Source organism: Trichoderma evansii, assembly GCF_050947405.1.
Source record: "Trichoderma evansii strain SZMC 28006 chromosome Unknown GGI43scaffold_1, whole genome shotgun sequence".
In the NCBI taxonomy this organism is placed as follows: Eukaryota; Fungi; Ascomycota; class Sordariomycetes; order Hypocreales; family Hypocreaceae; genus Trichoderma; species Trichoderma evansii.
The window spans coordinates 2,553,915-2,572,242 of NW_028145205.1; the positions used below are offsets into that span (position 1 = coordinate 2,553,915).

Here is an 18,328-nt window from a genome sequence, read left to right on the forward strand (position 1 = left end):
ATGGCATATAGGCACTGTATAGGCACTGACCTCAAATTGATGATGTATGTAACTGGAAATATTGTTACAACTCTCATATGACCGGTTGGCTAAATAAAGCTAGAGAGTTGGTAACGAGCGTCATAGCTGCATCTGCTGTCCACATTCTTCATGGCTTTGTTTCCCACTTTCAGGTATGGGTAGCCCCCCTTCTTCAGTGACATTTTTATCATCATGGGAAGATGGCCGGCTACTCTTACAAAGCATGATGAATGCCCTGCAGGTTAACCGCACGAAGTAACGCAAACAGGGGCTGCTAGATGGTCTTCATGACGGCAGAGGTATGCATGTATATATGAAGTAGTCCCCAAGACGGAAGAGTAAAGACCACTAAGGGGACAAGCTCCAACGCGGCCGGTGCAAAAGGAGCCGCGACTAAAGCGTAACGCTCAACCGCCCGCCGATGGATGCAAATGCGTGAGAGAGGAACAACTTTCCGTGGCCGGCCGTATCAAATACCAATCAGATACCTACCATCTGTCTGATGTATACCTTGCTCCCTGCAGCTGCAAAAGGCCGTCTGACCTCGCCGAAACAAGCAAGGGGTAGAAGTAGTCTTGTGAGTGCAAGTATTACTACTTGCAGTGTCACTATACCAGTAAGTACTGACGACAACTCTATCCAACTAGGACAGGTGGTAATATTTTTCTTTCCCTTAATTTTCTTGTAGTCGCCTCTGCTTGTACTTGTAGTGGTATCCCCCTTGCTATAGTCAATTAGTGAAATTGTTCTCTAGGTGTGACGCGGTAAGTGAGACGAGCATTCGGATTCGGGGTCCCATCCGGGGTCCCCTACGTCTTTTAGTCTATCGACTGCAGAGTTGTTTGGTCATATATGACTTGGTGATTTTTAAATCTAGCTTCTATGGGCGTTACCCAAGGCATGGAGTACATGCATGGAGCATTATGCAGTTCTTCACTAAAGAAGCATCAAGACGAGCGGGTAATAGCGTATATTTTGCGGACGGTAGCAAATCTTCAAGCTCGTACCACCATGTGCTGATGATTTTTTTTTTTAGCACGCAGCTTTGTATAGGAACAATTGGACGCCTCTCGCTTTAGTAGGTACGATTAGGTAGTAGTACTTCGTAGCAGTAGTAATAAGCGTTTCGAAGAGATTGTAAATGTCTGCCTTTATGGCGATGCGCATTCAGTTCAGGGAAAAGAAATTCACTAGACGAGCAACATGGAAGCAAATCATCTTGTTAATGGCGCTTTCTTCGTCGCTGCTGTGTACCAGCTTCACAGGTCATGTCGATGCACCACCATCGTTGCACCGCATCGCGGCCACCACATTTGGATTAAGTCCCGTACTTGCGTCTCCCACTGACTGAACAGGGGCTGCTCAAGGTCTCGTGGTCTCGGTGTGGGGCCTTGGAAAGACATGAAATGAGATGCTAGACAGAGCACTCCATAATGTTCGTAAAACCAGCAATGGATAGCTCTGGTTGAGATCAGGGTGTAAAGACGCGCCCTATTCACACGCGCAGATTGCAGGTAGCAGCGAGCTTTCATCACTACCCAGTATTTTTCCATCTGCTACTCCGTACTGGAATACTATTTAGCTCAGGTTCTCGGTGGAGCAAGTAGCTGTATCTATTGGCATATCATCTCTTGCTGGATGGTTGAATGTGGAGCATTCTGTATCTCCCCATGAGTTTGAAGCTTAGAAAGTTTGCAAACGTATACGCCGCGTCAAACAGCAGCAACGGTGCTACATCCGCCGAATAATTGGGGCGAACCGGACAAGGCGCCACATTGCAGCTCAGCCAATTGACGATGGCGATTGGCTGCCGCGTCGTTGATCCGAAGGGAGGCATTGGAGCCCGGTTCTGTCAATTGAGACGGGGCTAGTATAGTAGCTGGTCATGCTCTTGCAGCAGAGCTCAATTAGATATCAGGTCCGACTCCACAGGCATACATTCGTACTCCTGTCTCGTTATGCGCGTTGATGGGGATTTTCTGCCATGGGAGAAGAAATCCTCAGGGTCTTAGCGTTGCATGATTTCGGTCATGAGACCCTGACAGAAAGGAAGACAGAGGGAGGCAAAAAAAAAAAGAAAGAAAGAAAGAAAAAAGGCTGCAAAAAAATCGGTATAGCCGGGCAACTTTGGCTTAGATAGCCTCATCTTTTTGGAAGTCAAAAGTCTTACAGAACGGCAATGATGCTGCTAAGCTGGGCTGACAAGCATATTCCTGCTGTTTCAGAGATAGTATACCAATACAGTAATAAGATCGCCCTCAGCATTTGGACGGGGCTAATTCCGACTCACTGACGATGCACACGGCGGCGGGCTGGCAGACTAGTGTTACTAGCTTTCGCCGGCTTGTGTCTCGCCCAGATGACTTTCAGCATGACGTTGAGCCCCAATGTGACCAAGACAAAAAAAGACTTAACGCCAGCCTGGTGAACAGGGGGGGGAAGGATACTTGCAATGTTGGTGTTCGCGCTATGCTACGTGGGCCTTTGCCATCAGCAGCATACTTGTAATATGCAGAGAAACGGCCGAGCTGCGCTCGCTTTGCGTAAGTCATGACAGTAGTTGGTGCTCCATGAACGCAAGGGGGGGATCTCCGGAGGGGCCATTAATCTCTCAGAGCTCATATCTCCGACCACACAGTTGCGAGGCCCTGTGCCGTGGAGAGACTGAGAAGTAAAGTAAGTATGAAAAGCTGATGGTAGTCAAGCCGTGCCCACAGAAAGCCCCATAGAGGCTGGAGCTAAGGTGCCCCCGTCGCTAAAACACAGAAAAAAAGATGGAGAAAGGCATCCAGATAGCGAATACCAGCGCTTTGGTTTGCCTCCATAGCTGGATCTGAGTATTGCTTTCTAGTGGTGGTATCAAGCCGTTGGAGACAAAATCACGGATCGGCCTTCCAAATGGCAAGCCTTGGAGAAGGGGAGGGGCCAAGAGGGGCCGGATGTGCCTCTAATGCCTTGATGCTGCAACTGGTGAGGGGAACGGAGGGGATTTTGAGAATGCTATGCCAATGCTGGCACACAAACCTTGGGCTGGGCGCTTTTATCCACTGTGGCCATGGATCCAAAGAGATGCTCCTTTTCTTGTGAGAATCTCGAGGAATGTCGTTGCTCCACCATGGACATGGTCTGGCGAATGGAAGAATGTGCTCGCACAAGCAATACTTGTGCTTTACGCCAATTCAACTTCAGATTCCAGGCACAGAGCCTTGTCTTGCATTTGAAGCTGAATGCTGGGATGCCGGCTGCTGGGATAATCCCAATAATGATGACGCCCTGCTGCCGCTAACAAAAAAAAAAAAAAAAAAAAAGCGCAGCTACCGTCCGCGACCCGCTAACAAGGCTCTGAGAAACGCAATAAAAAGGAAGAAGCCTGCATTGGATGTAGCGACGGACACATGATAAGCAGCTCATCGTCTCTGACGACTACATAATAACCAAATACATGGGAGTACAAAGGTAACCATTGCTCAGCTTCATGTCAAGTCTTTGACGTATGTTGCAAACTGTAAGCCGCGTTGTCATTCTTCGCAGGACGACATTGTAAGCTTTAGTCAAACCGCTGATTATTGATCGATGGCTACTAGTAGTACTTTTATAAAGTACTCGTTTGTTAATATGCCTGTGGAAGAAACAAACCCACCCCAGCATGCCGCTACGGCGCGTTCCTTTCGGCCCCTTGCTGAAACTTGGCGTTGAGTGCTGGCAGGAGTATATCCCGTAGAAAAAATAAAGCAAAAGCAGAAAAAGAAGAAAAGACCAGTCACATCCTTGTTTCGTGTACGCACATACTAGCACTGCTGCACGATGCTACATTTCTATATGTAGAAGCAGAAGCAGCAGTAGCGCATGCACCTATGAATAGCGTGTCAGATGTCGGTGTTGCCACAGCGTGTCTGCTTATTATGAAGACGGCGCACATGCAAGCATCCGAATCTCTGACTGCGAGGAGCCTGAAGGTAAAGCTGCTTGTCTTGCGACTGGGCTGCAATTGTAGCATCCTGATTGAGCCAGATGCGTCGACTTGTTTCAGGGACCCGACTCAGGGTTGGCTTTGCTTGGCTTTGCTTGGCTGTGGCAAGCTCACGCACACACATATTAGCAGAAGTAGGGTGTGCGGCTTATGTGAAGGTGCTTCTGTTGTCGAGTGTGAGGTCATCATCCATGGGTCCTATTTTGGGCAGACGATGCTACTCGCAAATCGTCGATTCCCACAGGGGCATACTTGTACTGGCGAGATAGACCCATGGCAAAACGGTAATGGGCCGGAGAAAAGCAGCAGACAACGGTAGCCAAGAATTGAGCCAACTGAGCACATATTAACCGGTAGATGAGGAGGGATTCAGAGACACTGCCACATCTGGCGTGACCTGGATGATATCACTAGCAACATGATTGGAAGCACCACCCCTGGGGGCATATTGTGAGAATCCTGATGCATGCACTACACATGCAAGCCGTATGTAGGTATGAGCGAAATATATATATCAAATTCTCGCCTGTGCATTCGGCCGCAGATCGCAGAGATAGATGCTGGCCCCCGGCTGCGTAAATCTTGCCGCTGGTTGGAGCTAGGGTCTCCAAGGTTTGGGCCAATTTGAACCACCTGCTTCGTACGGAGCAATTGTCGAGAGCAAAGCGTTAAGTTTGAGCTGTAGTCGTAAGAGGTGGCGTCTGCTGAGGGCAATAAATCAAGGCGAAAAAGGGGTGTGTGTGGTGGCGGCTACAGGCCAAAGTGGTAAGGGGTACATCCGTCATTCTCATCAATTGACTCTAATGAAGCAACCCCAACAGCTTTCATTCAGTCTGGGCCCGCGATAAATTGCCCCAAGCAAAGATTATGATCATGAGAGATGAAGAGATAGTCGTCAAATGACCTGGCAGAAGGTAAGCGATTTGTGGAAGCTTGTTGCAGAGCCATAATTAAACAACTCGCCGTTACTCAGCAGCAAAAAAAGACGGTGCTACCGGCATATCAGGCCATGGCTTCTTGCCACCCTATTAAACGTAACGCCTGAGCTATATCCGTATTTGGCCAGACTTCGTAATCGTGGCTAGCATCTGGGGGGGAAATAAGGTAGTGGTAGCAGCCAGTAGGTACCGAGAAAAAAGGGGAGTCGTCTGCGATGATGATGCGGTTATCTTTTAGGTGTCTGCCCTACCTACCTTTGGTAGGGTACGCAGAACCGACGTCAACAGGACCAGCCCGGAAGCTGTGCCTGCACCCTGCCAGTACCGGTACCTGAGCATCGCCTCGTGAGCTGCCGTCAGTGTGCTTCGGCGCTGTCTGATCTGATGGTAAGGCGGCTCATGCTTAGCAGCCCGGCTCGTCCAGAACCTCTAGCTCTATTACTCCGTAGAGCGCCGCGAGTTTGCTATCCGGCCTGGGACGATGCTGGACAGCAGCAATGGCCTCTACAGGTACTAGTGGCCACTAGAAGAGCTTCAGGCTTGCATGGTTCGCTGCATGGCCCTGTCTTTGACTTCCGCTTGCCGAGTTTTAGCGCCAGGTGCCCGTCTCAAAAATGAGCACATGAGCACCTCGAGCCTAACGCTGTGGATCCGCTACTGGATCTCTAGCTGGCGCTGCGAAGTAGGTCCAAGGTGGTACATGCTTCACTAGCAGCAGTCGAATTGTGCGCAAAGCCGAGAAAGAAGTAGAAAAAAGAAACGCGAAGGAGAGAGGAATTAAGGGTGCCGGCATTGGGCTATCTACTAGTAGTAGTAGCAGATGCCTTGCGTACCGGGTACCTGTGCCTGCTGCACCAGTCCAAGTCAGTCCGGCAGGCACAAAGCAGCACCGGTACCTACTGTACCTTACCTTTTTTTTCCCACAATAAGCGCGCCCCTACCTGCCTGTATCCATCAAATTTCTCTGCATGGAGTGCATGTACTCCGTAGCAGGTCACCCGCCATCACGCTGCTGTAGTAGGCTTAGGCTCCCCTCCTGGGCCAGAGCTACTCGCGGATTACCTCACCTAACTCCAGGTATGTAATGCTTCATGCTGCCCTCTGCAGGCCCGCGCCGTCTCTTGTTCCTCGAGCTTTCCAACCCATTGATTGATCCATTGGCCGAGATAGAAAGAGAGAAAAGCCCAAGCATCGTCTGCATTGCGTGCACTTCTGCAGCGTGCAGCTTCTACGGCGCTCTCCTCGTAAACAACGCTCGCTGGGCTGTTGGCTTTCGGTACCTCTCGTGCGTTGGTCAGGTGGTTACTTGAGGTAGCCTCGCCCCGTCCGCCCTCGCTAGAGACTTTTATTACCGCGCCTCGCCCTCCCCTCTTCGACTTTTTTCTACCTCACCTTGAATCTTTCTTTACACCGAGCAGACCAAAGGCACAAAGTGTACGTGAACCACCGCTGGCCACGCTGTCCCCCTCCCCCCCTAAGACAACCCGTGGATAGCTGTTCCGGGGAATGCGTGACATCCTCTCTGTGTTTAATGAAGAACCCGTTGGGCTGATGATGGAATGACCCTCAAGAGCTGTGCTGCAATTTGACCCTGAGAAAGCAGTCAGAAGCAGGTGCCCCGCATCGCCGCAAAGTGTAATAGTGCAATTCGAGAGCAGCCAGCAGAAAGTCAATCAAGCAGTGCAACGCGACAGACAGCGAGTAATCGTCAAGAGCATCTCCCGGGCGCGCACCTCGTAATCGGCCGTCGGATCACGATAAAATTTCTGTTTCTTGTGCAAGACCAGGATTTCTTCTTCGAAGCCCCGTGCAGCGTTTTCTTGTGAGCCTGTGCAGCAAAGACAAGATTCGTGCCGTCAGCATCGCGCCGTGCTCCACAGCCTCCGTTCCGGTCCTGACGTACCTCCTCCACCAAAAAGCCTCCCGTTTCTGCTCCTGAGCCGCCAACACTACCACCGACAAATTTCGCAACTCAACAGCCAATACAGCCAAGCTTCCGCAGCTCCTTCTCTCGTCAGCCTCCCCGACGCTTCAATTAGCATCGTATCGGCCGTGAGTCTGCATCCGGTACGTTCATTTCATCTCTCCTCCTCGTCCGGCAGCGACGCAGTGCTGTCCAAAGCCCTCACCAGCGACTCATGCTGTCGAGCCTCGTACCTCAACCTGCCCTCTCTCTCCTTGCGGTATCCAGTTTTCTCGCTGGCCTCACGAGGCTGCAACTCAGCTCACAACATTTTGATTCCCCAACTCCATCCTCCCCAGCACTTTCTTTGTTGCGTGGCCTCTCTCCTGCTGCCTTGCTGCTCGTCGCCTGTTGCATGTCACGAGCCCACCTCGTTAAGCACCCCGCCCTGCTCCCTCCAAGACCCGCCTCTTCCTCTCTATGCCCAGCATTCTCGTGCCACTACACTACACCAACCACTACCAGGTAGCGTTTTTTCGACCTATGGAATTCTCTCTACACCCGCTGCCGCTTGTCACGTCCTGATTGCATGTACCTTTTACACTACACCTTAGCAGCAGCTGTCTTCCTAGGAGGGGCATCCTTTTCTTTTTTCCTCTTCCCTTTTTTTTCCCCCTTCCCACCTTTCACTCTCCTACCCATTCTACTGTCATACTGCCTGGCGCAGCTGAATTCTTCCCATCGCACCGAGCAATCCTTGCACCTTCGTATCGAGTTACTGGGGGGGCTGCTTTTCCCGCGCCTGTTGATTATTTCATCACTGGTAAAGCTACCAAGTTTTTTTTTTTTGCCCTGCGCGTCCGCCTTAGCTGGTGCCTTTTCCCCCATCCAGCTTCAGCTCCAGTCCCTTTCCCTCCCCGCACTTCCCATTTCGCCCTGGCAGCGAGCGTGTCACCACAATTTGTGACCTACTTGTCTGCACTTGATTTCAACCGGCGTTGCATTCTTCAATTCTTATCCTATCAATACTCTTGATTCGCGCTCTCCTGATCTCAAAGCGAGAAGTTTTGTCGCTAACTCTCGGCCTCTCTGCCTCTTTCTCTAGCCGCTTCTCTGCACACAGTTCCGCTAGCAATCTTAGCTGGAACTTGACGAAATTCGATCAGCCGCGTCTCATCGCCGCGACTGCAAAAAATCTTTTTAGTCGATCAAGATCGACTCGCCGCTACCGGCAACTGAAGCTCTTGCGACTCGTCGCTTTGCAATACGCCTCCTGTTTTTCTAGTTTTCGTTGCCCACCACGGCCCTCGCCAAGACTCTTTCTTCATTGCCCCTCACCTGCTTATCGCTTGGGTGTTTCAAACCGGATCTTCGATAGCATTGGCGCTCTAGTCACAGGATACGTCGCCCAAAATGTCAACCCACCGGCCGAATGCCTTTAATAGCTTGCGGATGGGAGGTAAGTTCATTTTTCGACCTTGTACGCCTTGGCATATGAAACTGACACATCGGTTTAACCTGCAGAGGTCATCCGCGAGAGAGTTCAAGATGGTGTCACGGGCGAGACTAGAGATCTGCAGTACACTCAGTGCAAGATTGTTGGAAATGGCTCGTTCGGTGTTGTCTTTCAAACTAAGCTTTCCCCATCCGGCGAAGATGCTGCCATCAAGCGAGTTCTCCAAGACAAACGATTCAAGGTATGATTCCTTCACCTCTCCCCATCCTCCCGCTCGTGGCTAACTGTTGTATTATAGAATCGTGAGCTCCAAATCATGCGAATTGTTCGACACCCGAATATTGTTCAGCTGAAGGCCTTTTATTACTCGAACGGCGAACGTGTATGTATGCCCTTAACGCAGTTTGAATGCATTTAAGCTGATAAGATATCAGAAGGATGAGGTCTATCTCAACCTGGTCCAGGAATTCGTTCCTGAGACCGTCTATCGGGCATCTCGCTTTTTCAATAAAATGAAGACCACTATGCCCACGTTGGAGGTCAAGCTGTACATCTACCAGCTCTTCCGAGCCCTGGCCTACATTCACTCCCAGGGTATCTGTCACAGAGACATCAAGCCTCAAAACCTCCTCCTCGATCCCAACAGCGGAATTCTTAAGCTGTGCGACTTTGGCAGTGCTAAGATCCTGGTCGAGAACGAGCCCAACGTCTCATACATCTGCTCGCGGTACTATCGTGCACCCGAGCTCATTTTTGGTGCTACTAACTACACCACCAAAATTGGTACGACATCCGGTATCCCATCAAGACCTGTATATCTGTTTGCTAACCTCATCTATCTGTAGATGTGTGGTCCACTGGATGTGTCATGGCCGAGCTGATGCTTGGTCAGCCTTTGTTCCCAGGTGAATCTGGTATTGACCAGCTGGTCGAGATTATCAAGGTTCTCGGCACGCCGACTCGGGAGCAAATTCGCACCATGAACCCCAACTACATGGAGCACAAGTTCCCGCAGATCAAGCCGCACCCCTTCAACAAGGTCTTCCGAAAGGCTGACGCCAATGCTATCGATCTTATCTCCCGATTGCTGGAGTATACGCCAACCGAGCGTCAAGCTGCCGTCGACGCCATGGTGCACCCCTTCTTCGACGAGCTCAGGGATCCTAACACTAAGCTGCCAGATTCCCGCCATGGAACTGGTCAACTGCGAGACTTGCCAGATCTCTTTGACTTCACTCACCACGGTAGGCCAAGCCACTCAAAAAGTGTGATTTAATTCAACCATTAACTAACGTATTTAGAACTCTCCATCGCCCCCCAGCTCAACCAGCTTCTCGTACCAGCGCACATGAAGCCCGTTCTAGCGGCCCGAGGACTTGATATTGACAACTTCACGCCGATGGCGAAGCAAGACATGCTGGCCAAATTGGACTGAGCCATATGTCGGCTAGATGGAGCGTGGCAGGTTACTGCTGTACTCGTCGAAGCGCTTGGTGTCTCTGGAAAATAAATCCTGGTCTCGCTCCAGTGCGGAGCTTTGGGTGATGCCGAGGGTAATGGCTCGCTGCTATACTTAGGCCATGCTGAGAGAATGGCGGATGAGATATACGCCCAAAGCTTTTGCTGTGTTGGAGCCTGCGTGCTCAGCACCAAGGGACAGGCGAGATGGTTTTTGCGGTCTGTTGTGGAAAGGAGGGCTTCGGAAATTGTCTCAAAATTGGCAAGGAATGAAGGCGTTTTATTTTTGTTTTGATCCCCTAAAAACCTTAGTTGTCCTGGCAGGAAACTAGGTCATCCGCCAGTACAGGGAGGCTGCATTGATGCGCATCTCAGGGAATCGCTTTTTTAGACCACGTTTGATGCATGATGGAGCTGGCTGTTGCTTCTTTTTCTTTTCTTCTTTTTTCCTGTTGTCGTGTTACGAGGCTCAGTGCAGTGGAAATGGAGGATTATAGGGTCGACGGTTTCGGATACCGACCTTGTGTCTTGACAATAGTGTCTCCTTTTTTGCCTCCAATACATCGGCGTACGGAGGGAGAGGGAAATCTGGGAGGTGAGAGGAAACGTTGAAATTGCTGGACCAGATTTGATATCTTGGATCGCGGGATATAGAACCCCTGCAGCAAAGCCCGGATGTCGCAGACAATGGATGGGGAAAATGAGCTTTAGCGGGATATTAGGACAGGCATCGTTTAAACAGATGAAAAAAGGAATGGGAGATGGATTTTTACTACTACTATGAGAGCACTTATGGAAACCTTTACTGATCCTGGTTGAGGCGTGGTTAAAATGAAAGGACTGAAAATAAACAATATGCATGGACAAAAAAAAAAAAAAAAAACAGGTGCGGCAAGCCAGACGAGCTGCCAAACAAATCGTTTCAAGAGGGCCAGCAGCGATGCTTGCGTAGTTAAAGTAGTGGTTTTTTTTTTTTACCTTCTCGAAGAGAAGACAAAATATTTTAGCATTTACACAAGAATCATTAATGGACTGATTCAATAACAAGATGTGTAAGGAGCAATGAGCATCTGAGAATTCCAATTTGCTGTCTATTATTTAGCATCAAAGCACTGGTAGCACGAACGCATGCAGCCGGCCTAAAAGGGATTAAAAAAAAAGGCTCAGGTCGTGCAGGAGAAGGCAGTGTAAGTATAACCAAAACATCAAGAGTTGCCTTGAAGTTCATGATTCTATACGGCATAGCCTAGGCGTGATAGGTGACCAAGCGGCTACGCGCGTGAGGGCAAGGCCAAAAATGCGGCCTGAGGCACTAATGTGGACTAGGGCGCTTGCATGTGCAGACCCGCTTTACAGCAGGGAATTGGGTTCAGTAGTTTGAGTACTTAGCTCGAGCCTCTTGAAGCCGTCGCGCGCGTTGCCTGCAGCAGCTTTTCCCGAGCTTAAGCAGCATCTGAACAATCAATTGTACGCCAAACCATCGCCTTGTGCTCCAGTTGACGGTCAAATCATGGCCGACTACGATCGAAGACAGCAAGGCAGCTATAACCGCAAGAGGAGATACAGAGGTTCGTCGGCCAAGAGTGCCCCCATATCCCGTACTACACGCTCTGCAGAAGCTGATGCGACCATCTCCAAACCCAGATGACGATGATCATTATGACCGCCGCCAGCAGCGAAGGCGAATAGATTCAGCGCCAGTGCCAGTGCGCCTTCGAAGACAGCTCCTCAGTATCGCTGACTCCCCTCTGCGCCGATGGGGTGAAGAAGTGCAATCGATTGCTCGCCTGGTGGCTGACAACTACGATGACGAAAACCTACGCAATACCTTTGTGAACTTGGTTATGCAGCTGGTTGTTGAGCAACCTCTGAAGACTCCGTTTGTGGCAGCTGTGGTGTTGGTGGCCAACACTCTCAAACCCGAGATCGTGGATGCCATCTTGACGCTCGCTACCCAAGAGACAGAGAGTAAGATTGCTAAGGGGGAGTGGAAGCACGTGAAGCTGTATTTGAAGTTCTTGGCATGCCTTCAGGCGTGCTTGCAAGGCGATGGAATCTTCCCTCTACTCGAAGAACTCTTCAGCCGCGCGGCCGACTTGCAGACTGCAAGCTCCGAGGATGTAGGTTGCCCAAATCTTGCATCTCTGGCCTGTTCACGAACTGACACTTGCATCTAGACCATCGGCACGGAAATCGTCAAGATCATCCTGCTCACGATCCCTTATATCATGGCCGCTGCTCCCGGTCAATTCCAGCAGAAGGCGGCAGATCTCATGGACAAGACCGATATTATCGCGTCTGAGCCCCATGCGCTCCAGGCCTTGGTTGATCCCTATCACCCCGACATCAAAAGTGAAAGCTCATCAGCCTCTCTAAGCTTCTGCATGCTTCTGCAAAAGCAGCTGCAAGCTGAAGCCGCTAAAAACTGGGAGCTGACCTGTATCCCCCGGCCCTGGAACATGCCCCTGGAGGAGATTGAATCTCAGGATAAGCTTGCCAATGCGCCAAAGCACGAGCTGCCGAAAATCTCCATACCAGAAACGGTGATTGCTGGTTCCCGGCCACTCTTCCCCGAGGTCTACTTCTCCGTTTACTCCGACCAGGACGTAGAATCCGTGCCTTCGACGGATAGCGTGGCATCGTCTTTAATACGAGATGGCCTTACCGACACCATCAACGGCCTTCATTTCAACAGAAACGCCACAGCAAGATATTTGATCGATTTAGACTGCTACTTTGCCGATGATACTTTTGTTAAGCGAGCCACCCCATTTGATGAGCTGCGCAACACGACACCAGGAAAGTCCACGTGGAAGCCTGAAGATGTCGCTGTCGACATTGTGTTTGCGCAGCTGTTTCAGCTGCCTTTGCCTGAGCACAAATTGGTTTACTACCACTCTGTTTTGACAGAAGCTTGCAAGCTTGCTCCAGCTGCCATTGCGCCTAGTCTAGGAAGAGCCATTCGGTATCTTTACAACAATTCTCCTCGAATGGACTTGCAGCTGAGTTTCAGATTCCTTGATTGGTTCTCCCATCATTTGAGTAACTTTGGTTTTACTTGGAAGTGGGCGGAGTGGAGCGACGACTGCAGTCTTCCAGACATCCACCCTATCAAATGGTTTCTCAAAGGCGCCCTGGACAAAGAAGTACGACTTAGTTTTGCTCAGCGCATTCAAAAAACCCTTCCGGAACCATATCAACCCTTGGTTGGACCTGAAAAGGAAAAAGATGTCCCCGATTTCAAATTTGATAACCCCGGTAAGCTATTACTCCTTATATGTAAAGTATCACACTGATGCTAAATACGTCGCCCCATTCAGATACGCCATTCTCTAGCGAAGGCCAAGAGATTAGCGGTTTGCTTAAAAGAAAAGCCCCCGATGAAGAATTTGAGCCTATCATTAACAAGATCCAATCTGACGCTGGCGAAAGAGCACTCGATCCGGTCGTTGCAAGCACTGATGTCCTGATGACGGCCATTTGCTGGGTTGGATCCAAATCACTAAGCCATGTCATAGCATGCATTGATCGAAGCAAAAGCCGGCTTCTCGATGCTGCCAATTCATCGCCAGCGGCGCAAAACCAAATCATGGTTGCTGTCATGGCTTACTGGTATGCACACCCCGGAATTGCCTTGTCGATCGTTGAGAAACTGGTCAATTATTCCATTCTTACGCCTTCCTCGATTGTGCGCTGGGCTTTGACGGCCGATCCTGTTGCCGACGGTGCTCTTGCTGGCGAATCCCTTGCGCAGCCTCACATATTTGAGCTTGTCTTGAATACGGTAACCAAGGTTTCTTCCAAAACCCGCCAGACTCTCTCTTCTCCTGACACAGATGAAGAAACACGCAAGACTGAAGCCAAGGCCATCGGAGATCTTTTCAGCACTCTCAACGACTTGTTGGTAAGCTGGGCAAGCGGCAGCAAGGATGAACTGATGGAGACTGGTGACGGCTCAAGCGAACGTGAGGCCATAATTCGCCAATGGGGCCAGCGGTGGCTCAGAGTATTTAAGCGATTGGGGGCAATTGAAGAGGCTTTCCTTGTGGAGGCAGCTAAAGAAAAGCCCAACTCATCCAACGGAGGAGTCGATGCGGTCTAGAAGGCCTGCATCGAGAACTATGACTACTATGATGATATATTGTAAAAAGGACAGGCATGTGACGAGGAAAGCCGTTGGGCCAGCATGGGAGAACAAGTTATAAGTTGCTACTGGGATATGCTCGCGTGGTATACCTTTACCTCTTTGCTCAATAGGCACTTACGAGTAGAGGGCTGATAAGGACACACTTTTTCAAAGCCACGTTTCTGTTTTGATCTTTTCTCGGTTTTCTATTTTTATAGGCTAATTTAGAGTGAAATATTCGCGAGGTTTAGAAAAATGAGAATTTAAGAGCTGTTTTAGCTACAAAAAGTAATACAGATGACATCCGTGTTCTTTGTTACAGTGTCATATACCTACTGGATCTCGCTTGTGACAAGAAGGGGATTTGTTGAGAGAAAAAGATTGCTTCTTCGTGCTCAGTAAAAGATTTTATTTCTTTGACAATTATTGCTATATGAGCCAATAGGCTATGCTCATCCTTGATAAGTTTCATCATGTGCGATCGCGAACTTTTTCACGATTGTCCGGTCCTCCAAAAAGCCACTTTCTTACAAAAACTTCTGTCTATACGAGAGAGAGAAGAAAAAAATAAAATAGAATAGAATAAAAATGACAAGACTTATAGTCAATGTCGTTTTCGTTGCTGTCGTCTTCGTCGTGGTATTATATGCATGTCATAGCAAAAAGCAAGATTCGTTACCGTCCCTCAACTCCATTTGTTACCATGTTCTGTTTCCTTCCAAAAGTCCGTTACGACTCAAATATTGCTAAATCAAAGGGGAACAAAATGCGTCAAAGAAAAGGGGACAAAGAAAACCTTTGCCCAGAAAGAAATTTATTCGTCGTCATCGAGCCGCAGTGTCATGCTATCAGTTTCCTCTTGATTGGCTGCGGTATCGTTCCGCCCGGTATGACAGGCTGTTCCGTTTTTTCGCCCATCCGTTTGAGCTTCTCGAGTAAATGACTGTAAGAGTGTTAGACTCGCAATTCTATCAGAGACAGGTTGAGGACGGCGGCGAAATTGATCAACCAGTTGACGGAAAGACTCCTTTGCCGATCCACTAAGATCTGGAATTTCGCTGGGTGGTGGGCTTGGGGATGGCAAGGCCTCGATTGTTGTGGGATTTGATGAATGAGACGAGTGGGTGGTGGTGGGATGTGATGATAGTGAGGGTGGTGGAGAGATCATTGAGATATGATGAGGGTCGACATCGGAGATGGCAGTATTTGCTGCATCTGTAGGAGGAGAGAACTCAACGAGGATTAGAAATGGTGGGAAGTAGGCATACTTGATTGGCATGTGGCCACGGGAGCTTTCAGTGACCGCCAGATTGAGCCTATTGGTTTGCTCCTGGTGCTCTTCAAAATGCTTTTGGATCCGGGCTTGGCACCCGTCAGCATCACCGCCTCGTACAACGTAGGTACAGCCGTCTTGTTCGCAGGTCCAGGCGTCATCGGGTCCTCGAGGAATTGTAGAGGGTATCTTCTCTGTTCGAATCACAATCTGGATCGGTTCTATTTCTTCAGATCGTGACTGAGCAGCTTGACCAGCATCCCTGGGGGTGTTTGCCCCAGTTGAGTCCTGCATAGAAACATCTTCTTCTTCCTCTTCCTCTTTATCAGAAAAGTAATGTGATCGTTTCAAGCCTGATGATTCGGAATCTGGCTCGCTATCATCTCCAATCTCGGCAAAAGCTCGTTTCTTGGAAGAAGTCACCGTTCGCAAGCTGGATGTCTTGCCCGGTCTCCGGCCAGGCCGCTTCAAGGTCTTGCCGATGGGGCGGGGAAAGTCGCCGTTTTCACGCGGAGAAGAGTCTCTGTCAACAGCAGATGGCACTGGCTTCTTTGACGAACGCTGAGTTGCCTTGCGTGGCACCAAGCGGTAAGGGAAATCGGATGGTTTTATAGAGCGTGGGTTGAACGGCTTTTGTGCCAGCTCCTCCAGGTATGACCAAAGTTGAAACTTTTGGAACTTGTCCTTGTCTAGTTTCTGCAACAAAGCAGCAGCATTGTAATGCAAAACTTCTTCAACAGGTACTTTGTGGGAACCCACAGAACCGTCTTTGTAATTGGGGAACTTGTAGTCAAAGTAGAGGAGATTAAGAGCAGTCATTCCAGAGATGCCTCTCTTCGCTCCAGCTCGCTTTTCGTATAGCTCCTCTACTGCGGAGAGAACGGAGGCAAAGGGAGAATCATCATCATCCGCAGCGCTCATGGCATTATCAGCAGATTGGATGGGCATTCCCGGTTGCTGGGCAGTGGGAGCAGGGATAGCCATGTCCGCATTTGAGGCTGGTTTCGATCGCTTTGATAGTTGGATTTGATCAGAGTCGACTTTCTCCGTGCTGACGCTCCTGGTGATGCGACTTGAGGACCTGTTACTTGGTGCTGGGCTCGCTCTTTCACGTGGTGAAGGACTGCGCGCTTTTCGAGGGTTTTTGAGTGCTACGATAGTTTTACGTACCACATCCTATATGGACGTTAGCCACTAAGACAGCAACTGTAGCGAAGTTAGCCACTTACGGCGTGCTCAGTCGTGAACCATTTATAGAATGGAGTTTGTTTCCAGTCGATAAGGTCGAGAGACTCCTGCGTGAGCTGGCAAACCAAAAAGATGGCGTGCTCAGCACACCGCTCCAAGACCTCATTGAATGTTGCGCCATCGCCGATTTTCATGGCATACTGAAAGTCCCTTTAGCACTGGCCTTTTTATCGTCATCACTATTCACTCACCTGCAGAAAGTCATCGTGGAGAGCTTCTAGAAGGCTCGAATCTGATGCCTCCGGAATTTCGTTAAGCCGTTTTGAATTGTATATGTCCACCAGATTATAATACATGGTCGTGGCCTCGCACATCTTATTGAATATCGGCCGATAGGCTTCTGAAGGGCTGATCTCGTACCAGGCTCCTCGGCCCAGCACCCACACGAGGGGGCGCGCTCCAGGCGATTCTCCGATCGAATAGGCAATGCAATGACGAATCTCTATAGGAGTGGACGATCGGACTCTCATGATAACTGTGATTGTTAGAAAATCTATTGCGACGACTTCAGTGGCGGGATAGTGTGTGGAGGCAACTTACGATGTCTCCTCTCCGAAGCATCTTCCATGATGAGGTAGCCTCGCACGATATACGGGCCTCTCACAGCAACATCGAGGGCATTCTCGAGAACCTCGCCTTTCCTATCATAGACGGTGGCATTTCGAAGTTCAAGGGAAGGATATGAATCCTTGTGAACATCCTTCGGTTGCGATCTGACGACTGAAGACTCTTGCAGCCAGCGAATCTTGTCACCATCAACGGTCTCGACACTCGATGTCGACGCCCTTCGCTTGCGCCCACTCATCGTAAGTTGAGATGACGGTTGGTAACCATAGAACGGTGGTGCTATCCGGAATCAGAGAATACTGATAAGTAACAGAGTTCGACCCGGAGGAAGCAGTATGAGAGCGACGACTCGATCGAAATGATGTTTCGTTGTGGCGATCGTGGGGAAGTACTTGAAGCTGGCGTGATGAATTGCTGGCCAGCAGACTGGGTTCTATTGGAGGGAAATGGAACGATGCTGTTCTCTGGCTCCAATCGGAGGATTATGCACAAAATCCAAGCCTGGAGAGCTGTAAACGGTGTTGCGCAGCTGCAGATGCGAAGTAAATGGTATGGAAGTTGAAAAGGCTACAGCACCTAGAAGTAGGTCATAATGCCTGCAGTGCTTTAGCAGTGGAACACGCCAACGCGCTAACTCGGCGTCTTACCTAGCGATTCGCGACTAATGAGTGCGCCGGGATAATAGGCGGTAGAGCCTTTGGAGGGACCAGCGGCTCTGACAGCTCTGCTTGCGCTAAACGGCAGTTGGAGAAGCCCTGTAAGGACTCGCTGTACTTATAGTGGCACTCTCAACGCCAGAGTATTCTACAAAGCAGCGCTGTAGCATGACCCCACTAGAACTTCAATGTGCCGCCTGTCAAGTTCCCATTTCATGAATTCTGCCATCACAGTGTTCTTCGGGCATAGAGGTGCATAGAAGTTGTATGTTATCGCTTTTCAGACAGTATTTCATGCCTGTAGACTATAATTCGTATTATCTATTCTATTCTTGATGGTCTATTTCGCAATGCGACGCATGGCGCAGCTCCATGTTAGCGTTTGCCGACATTCTTCTCAGAAAAAGTAGTTGTCTACGAAGTACAGCAGTGGATATGACAGAATAAAGACCTGACCCTTGCAGCAGTTTTTACCCAGAGCCTTACTCGCTGTACCGGTCACATTCCATCTGGCTAGGAGGGGTTCCTGTACATGCCTCGCAATACTGCCTGTAGCGCGCCTCGTGTACTTGCAATGCTAGCTCGGCGTAGTCCAGGTATATATACATACAATCTCTTATCGCTGCGCTAAGTTAATTTTTTTTTCCCATCACCGTCCATAGCCTGAATCGCGGGTTGATTGTTGGAGGTGAAAGTGAGATCGTTGTGAAAA

General features: G+C 49.7%; 3 protein-coding genes across 3 annotated transcripts; 2 read left to right on the plus strand and 1 right to left on the minus strand.

Moving 5' to 3' along the window:
* Nucleotides 1-7,924: 7,924 nt before the first annotated feature.
* On the plus strand, nt 7,925-9,928 carry GGI43DRAFT_27011 (kinase-like domain-containing protein). The gene is made up of 6 exons (XM_083201069.1): nt 7,925-8,291; nt 8,357-8,529; nt 8,587-8,670; nt 8,723-9,071; nt 9,134-9,532; nt 9,590-9,928. Exons 1-6 carry the CDS (start codon nt 8,246-8,248, stop codon nt 9,721-9,723), a joined length of 1,185 nt encoding a protein of 394 aa, XP_083066443.1. The 5' UTR covers nt 7,925-8,245; the 3' UTR covers nt 9,724-9,928.
* Nucleotides 9,929-11,137: 1,209 nt separating this feature from the next.
* GGI43DRAFT_391360 (MIF4G like-domain-containing protein) lies at nt 11,138-14,160 on the plus strand. Its single transcript, XM_083204427.1, has 4 exons — nt 11,138-11,314; nt 11,391-11,866; nt 11,924-13,004; nt 13,067-14,160. Exons 1-4 carry the CDS (start codon nt 11,257-11,259, stop codon nt 13,846-13,848), a joined length of 2,397 nt encoding a protein of 798 aa, XP_083066444.1. The 5' UTR covers nt 11,138-11,256; the 3' UTR covers nt 13,849-14,160.
* A 97-nt stretch (nt 14,161-14,257) lies between these two features.
* On the minus strand, nt 14,258-17,662 carry GGI43DRAFT_391363 (uncharacterized protein). Its single transcript, XM_083204428.1, has 5 exons — nt 17,608-17,662; nt 16,934-17,556; nt 16,585-16,868; nt 16,375-16,533; nt 14,258-16,321 (listed from the first exon to the last, which is right to left on the minus strand). The coding sequence occupies exons 2-5, from the start codon at nt 17,196-17,198 to the stop codon at nt 14,687-14,689; spliced, it is 2,343 nt and encodes a 780-aa protein (XP_083066445.1). The 5' UTR covers nt 17,199-17,556; nt 17,608-17,662; the 3' UTR covers nt 14,258-14,686.
* Between the last annotated feature and the right edge of the window lie 666 nt (nt 17,663-18,328).

Bases quoted from the DNA above. Each gene is read 5' to 3' on its own strand.
- GGI43DRAFT_391363 (XM_083204428.1), bottom strand. From the start codon at position 17,198: ATGAGTGGGCGCAAGCGAAGGGCGTCGACATCGAGTGTCGAGACCGTT. The intron at 16,534-16,584 runs GTGAGTGAATAG...AGGGACTTTCAG, and splicing joins TCCACGATGACTTTCTGCAG to TATGCCATGAAAATCGGCGA. The intron at 16,322-16,374 runs GTAAGTGGCTAA...ACGTCCATATAG, and splicing joins GGTTCACGACTGAGCACGCC to GATGTGGTACGTAAAACTAT.
- GGI43DRAFT_391360 (XM_083204427.1), top strand. From the start codon at position 11,257: ATGGCCGACTACGATCGAAGACAGCAAGGCAGCTATAACCGCAAGAGG. The intron at 11,867-11,923 runs GTAGGTTGCCCA...ACTTGCATCTAG, and splicing joins AGACTGCAAGCTCCGAGGAT to ACCATCGGCACGGAAATCGT. The intron at 13,005-13,066 runs GTAAGCTATTAC...CGCCCCATTCAG, and splicing joins TTTCAAATTTGATAACCCCG to ATACGCCATTCTCTAGCGAA.
- GGI43DRAFT_27011 (XM_083201069.1), top strand. From the start codon at position 8,246: ATGTCAACCCACCGGCCGAATGCCTTTAATAGCTTGCGGATGGGAG. The intron at 8,292-8,356 runs GTAAGTTCATTT...TTTAACCTGCAG, and splicing joins TAATAGCTTGCGGATGGGAG to AGGTCATCCGCGAGAGAGTT. The intron at 9,072-9,133 runs GTACGACATCCG...ATCTATCTGTAG, and splicing joins TAACTACACCACCAAAATTG to ATGTGTGGTCCACTGGATGT.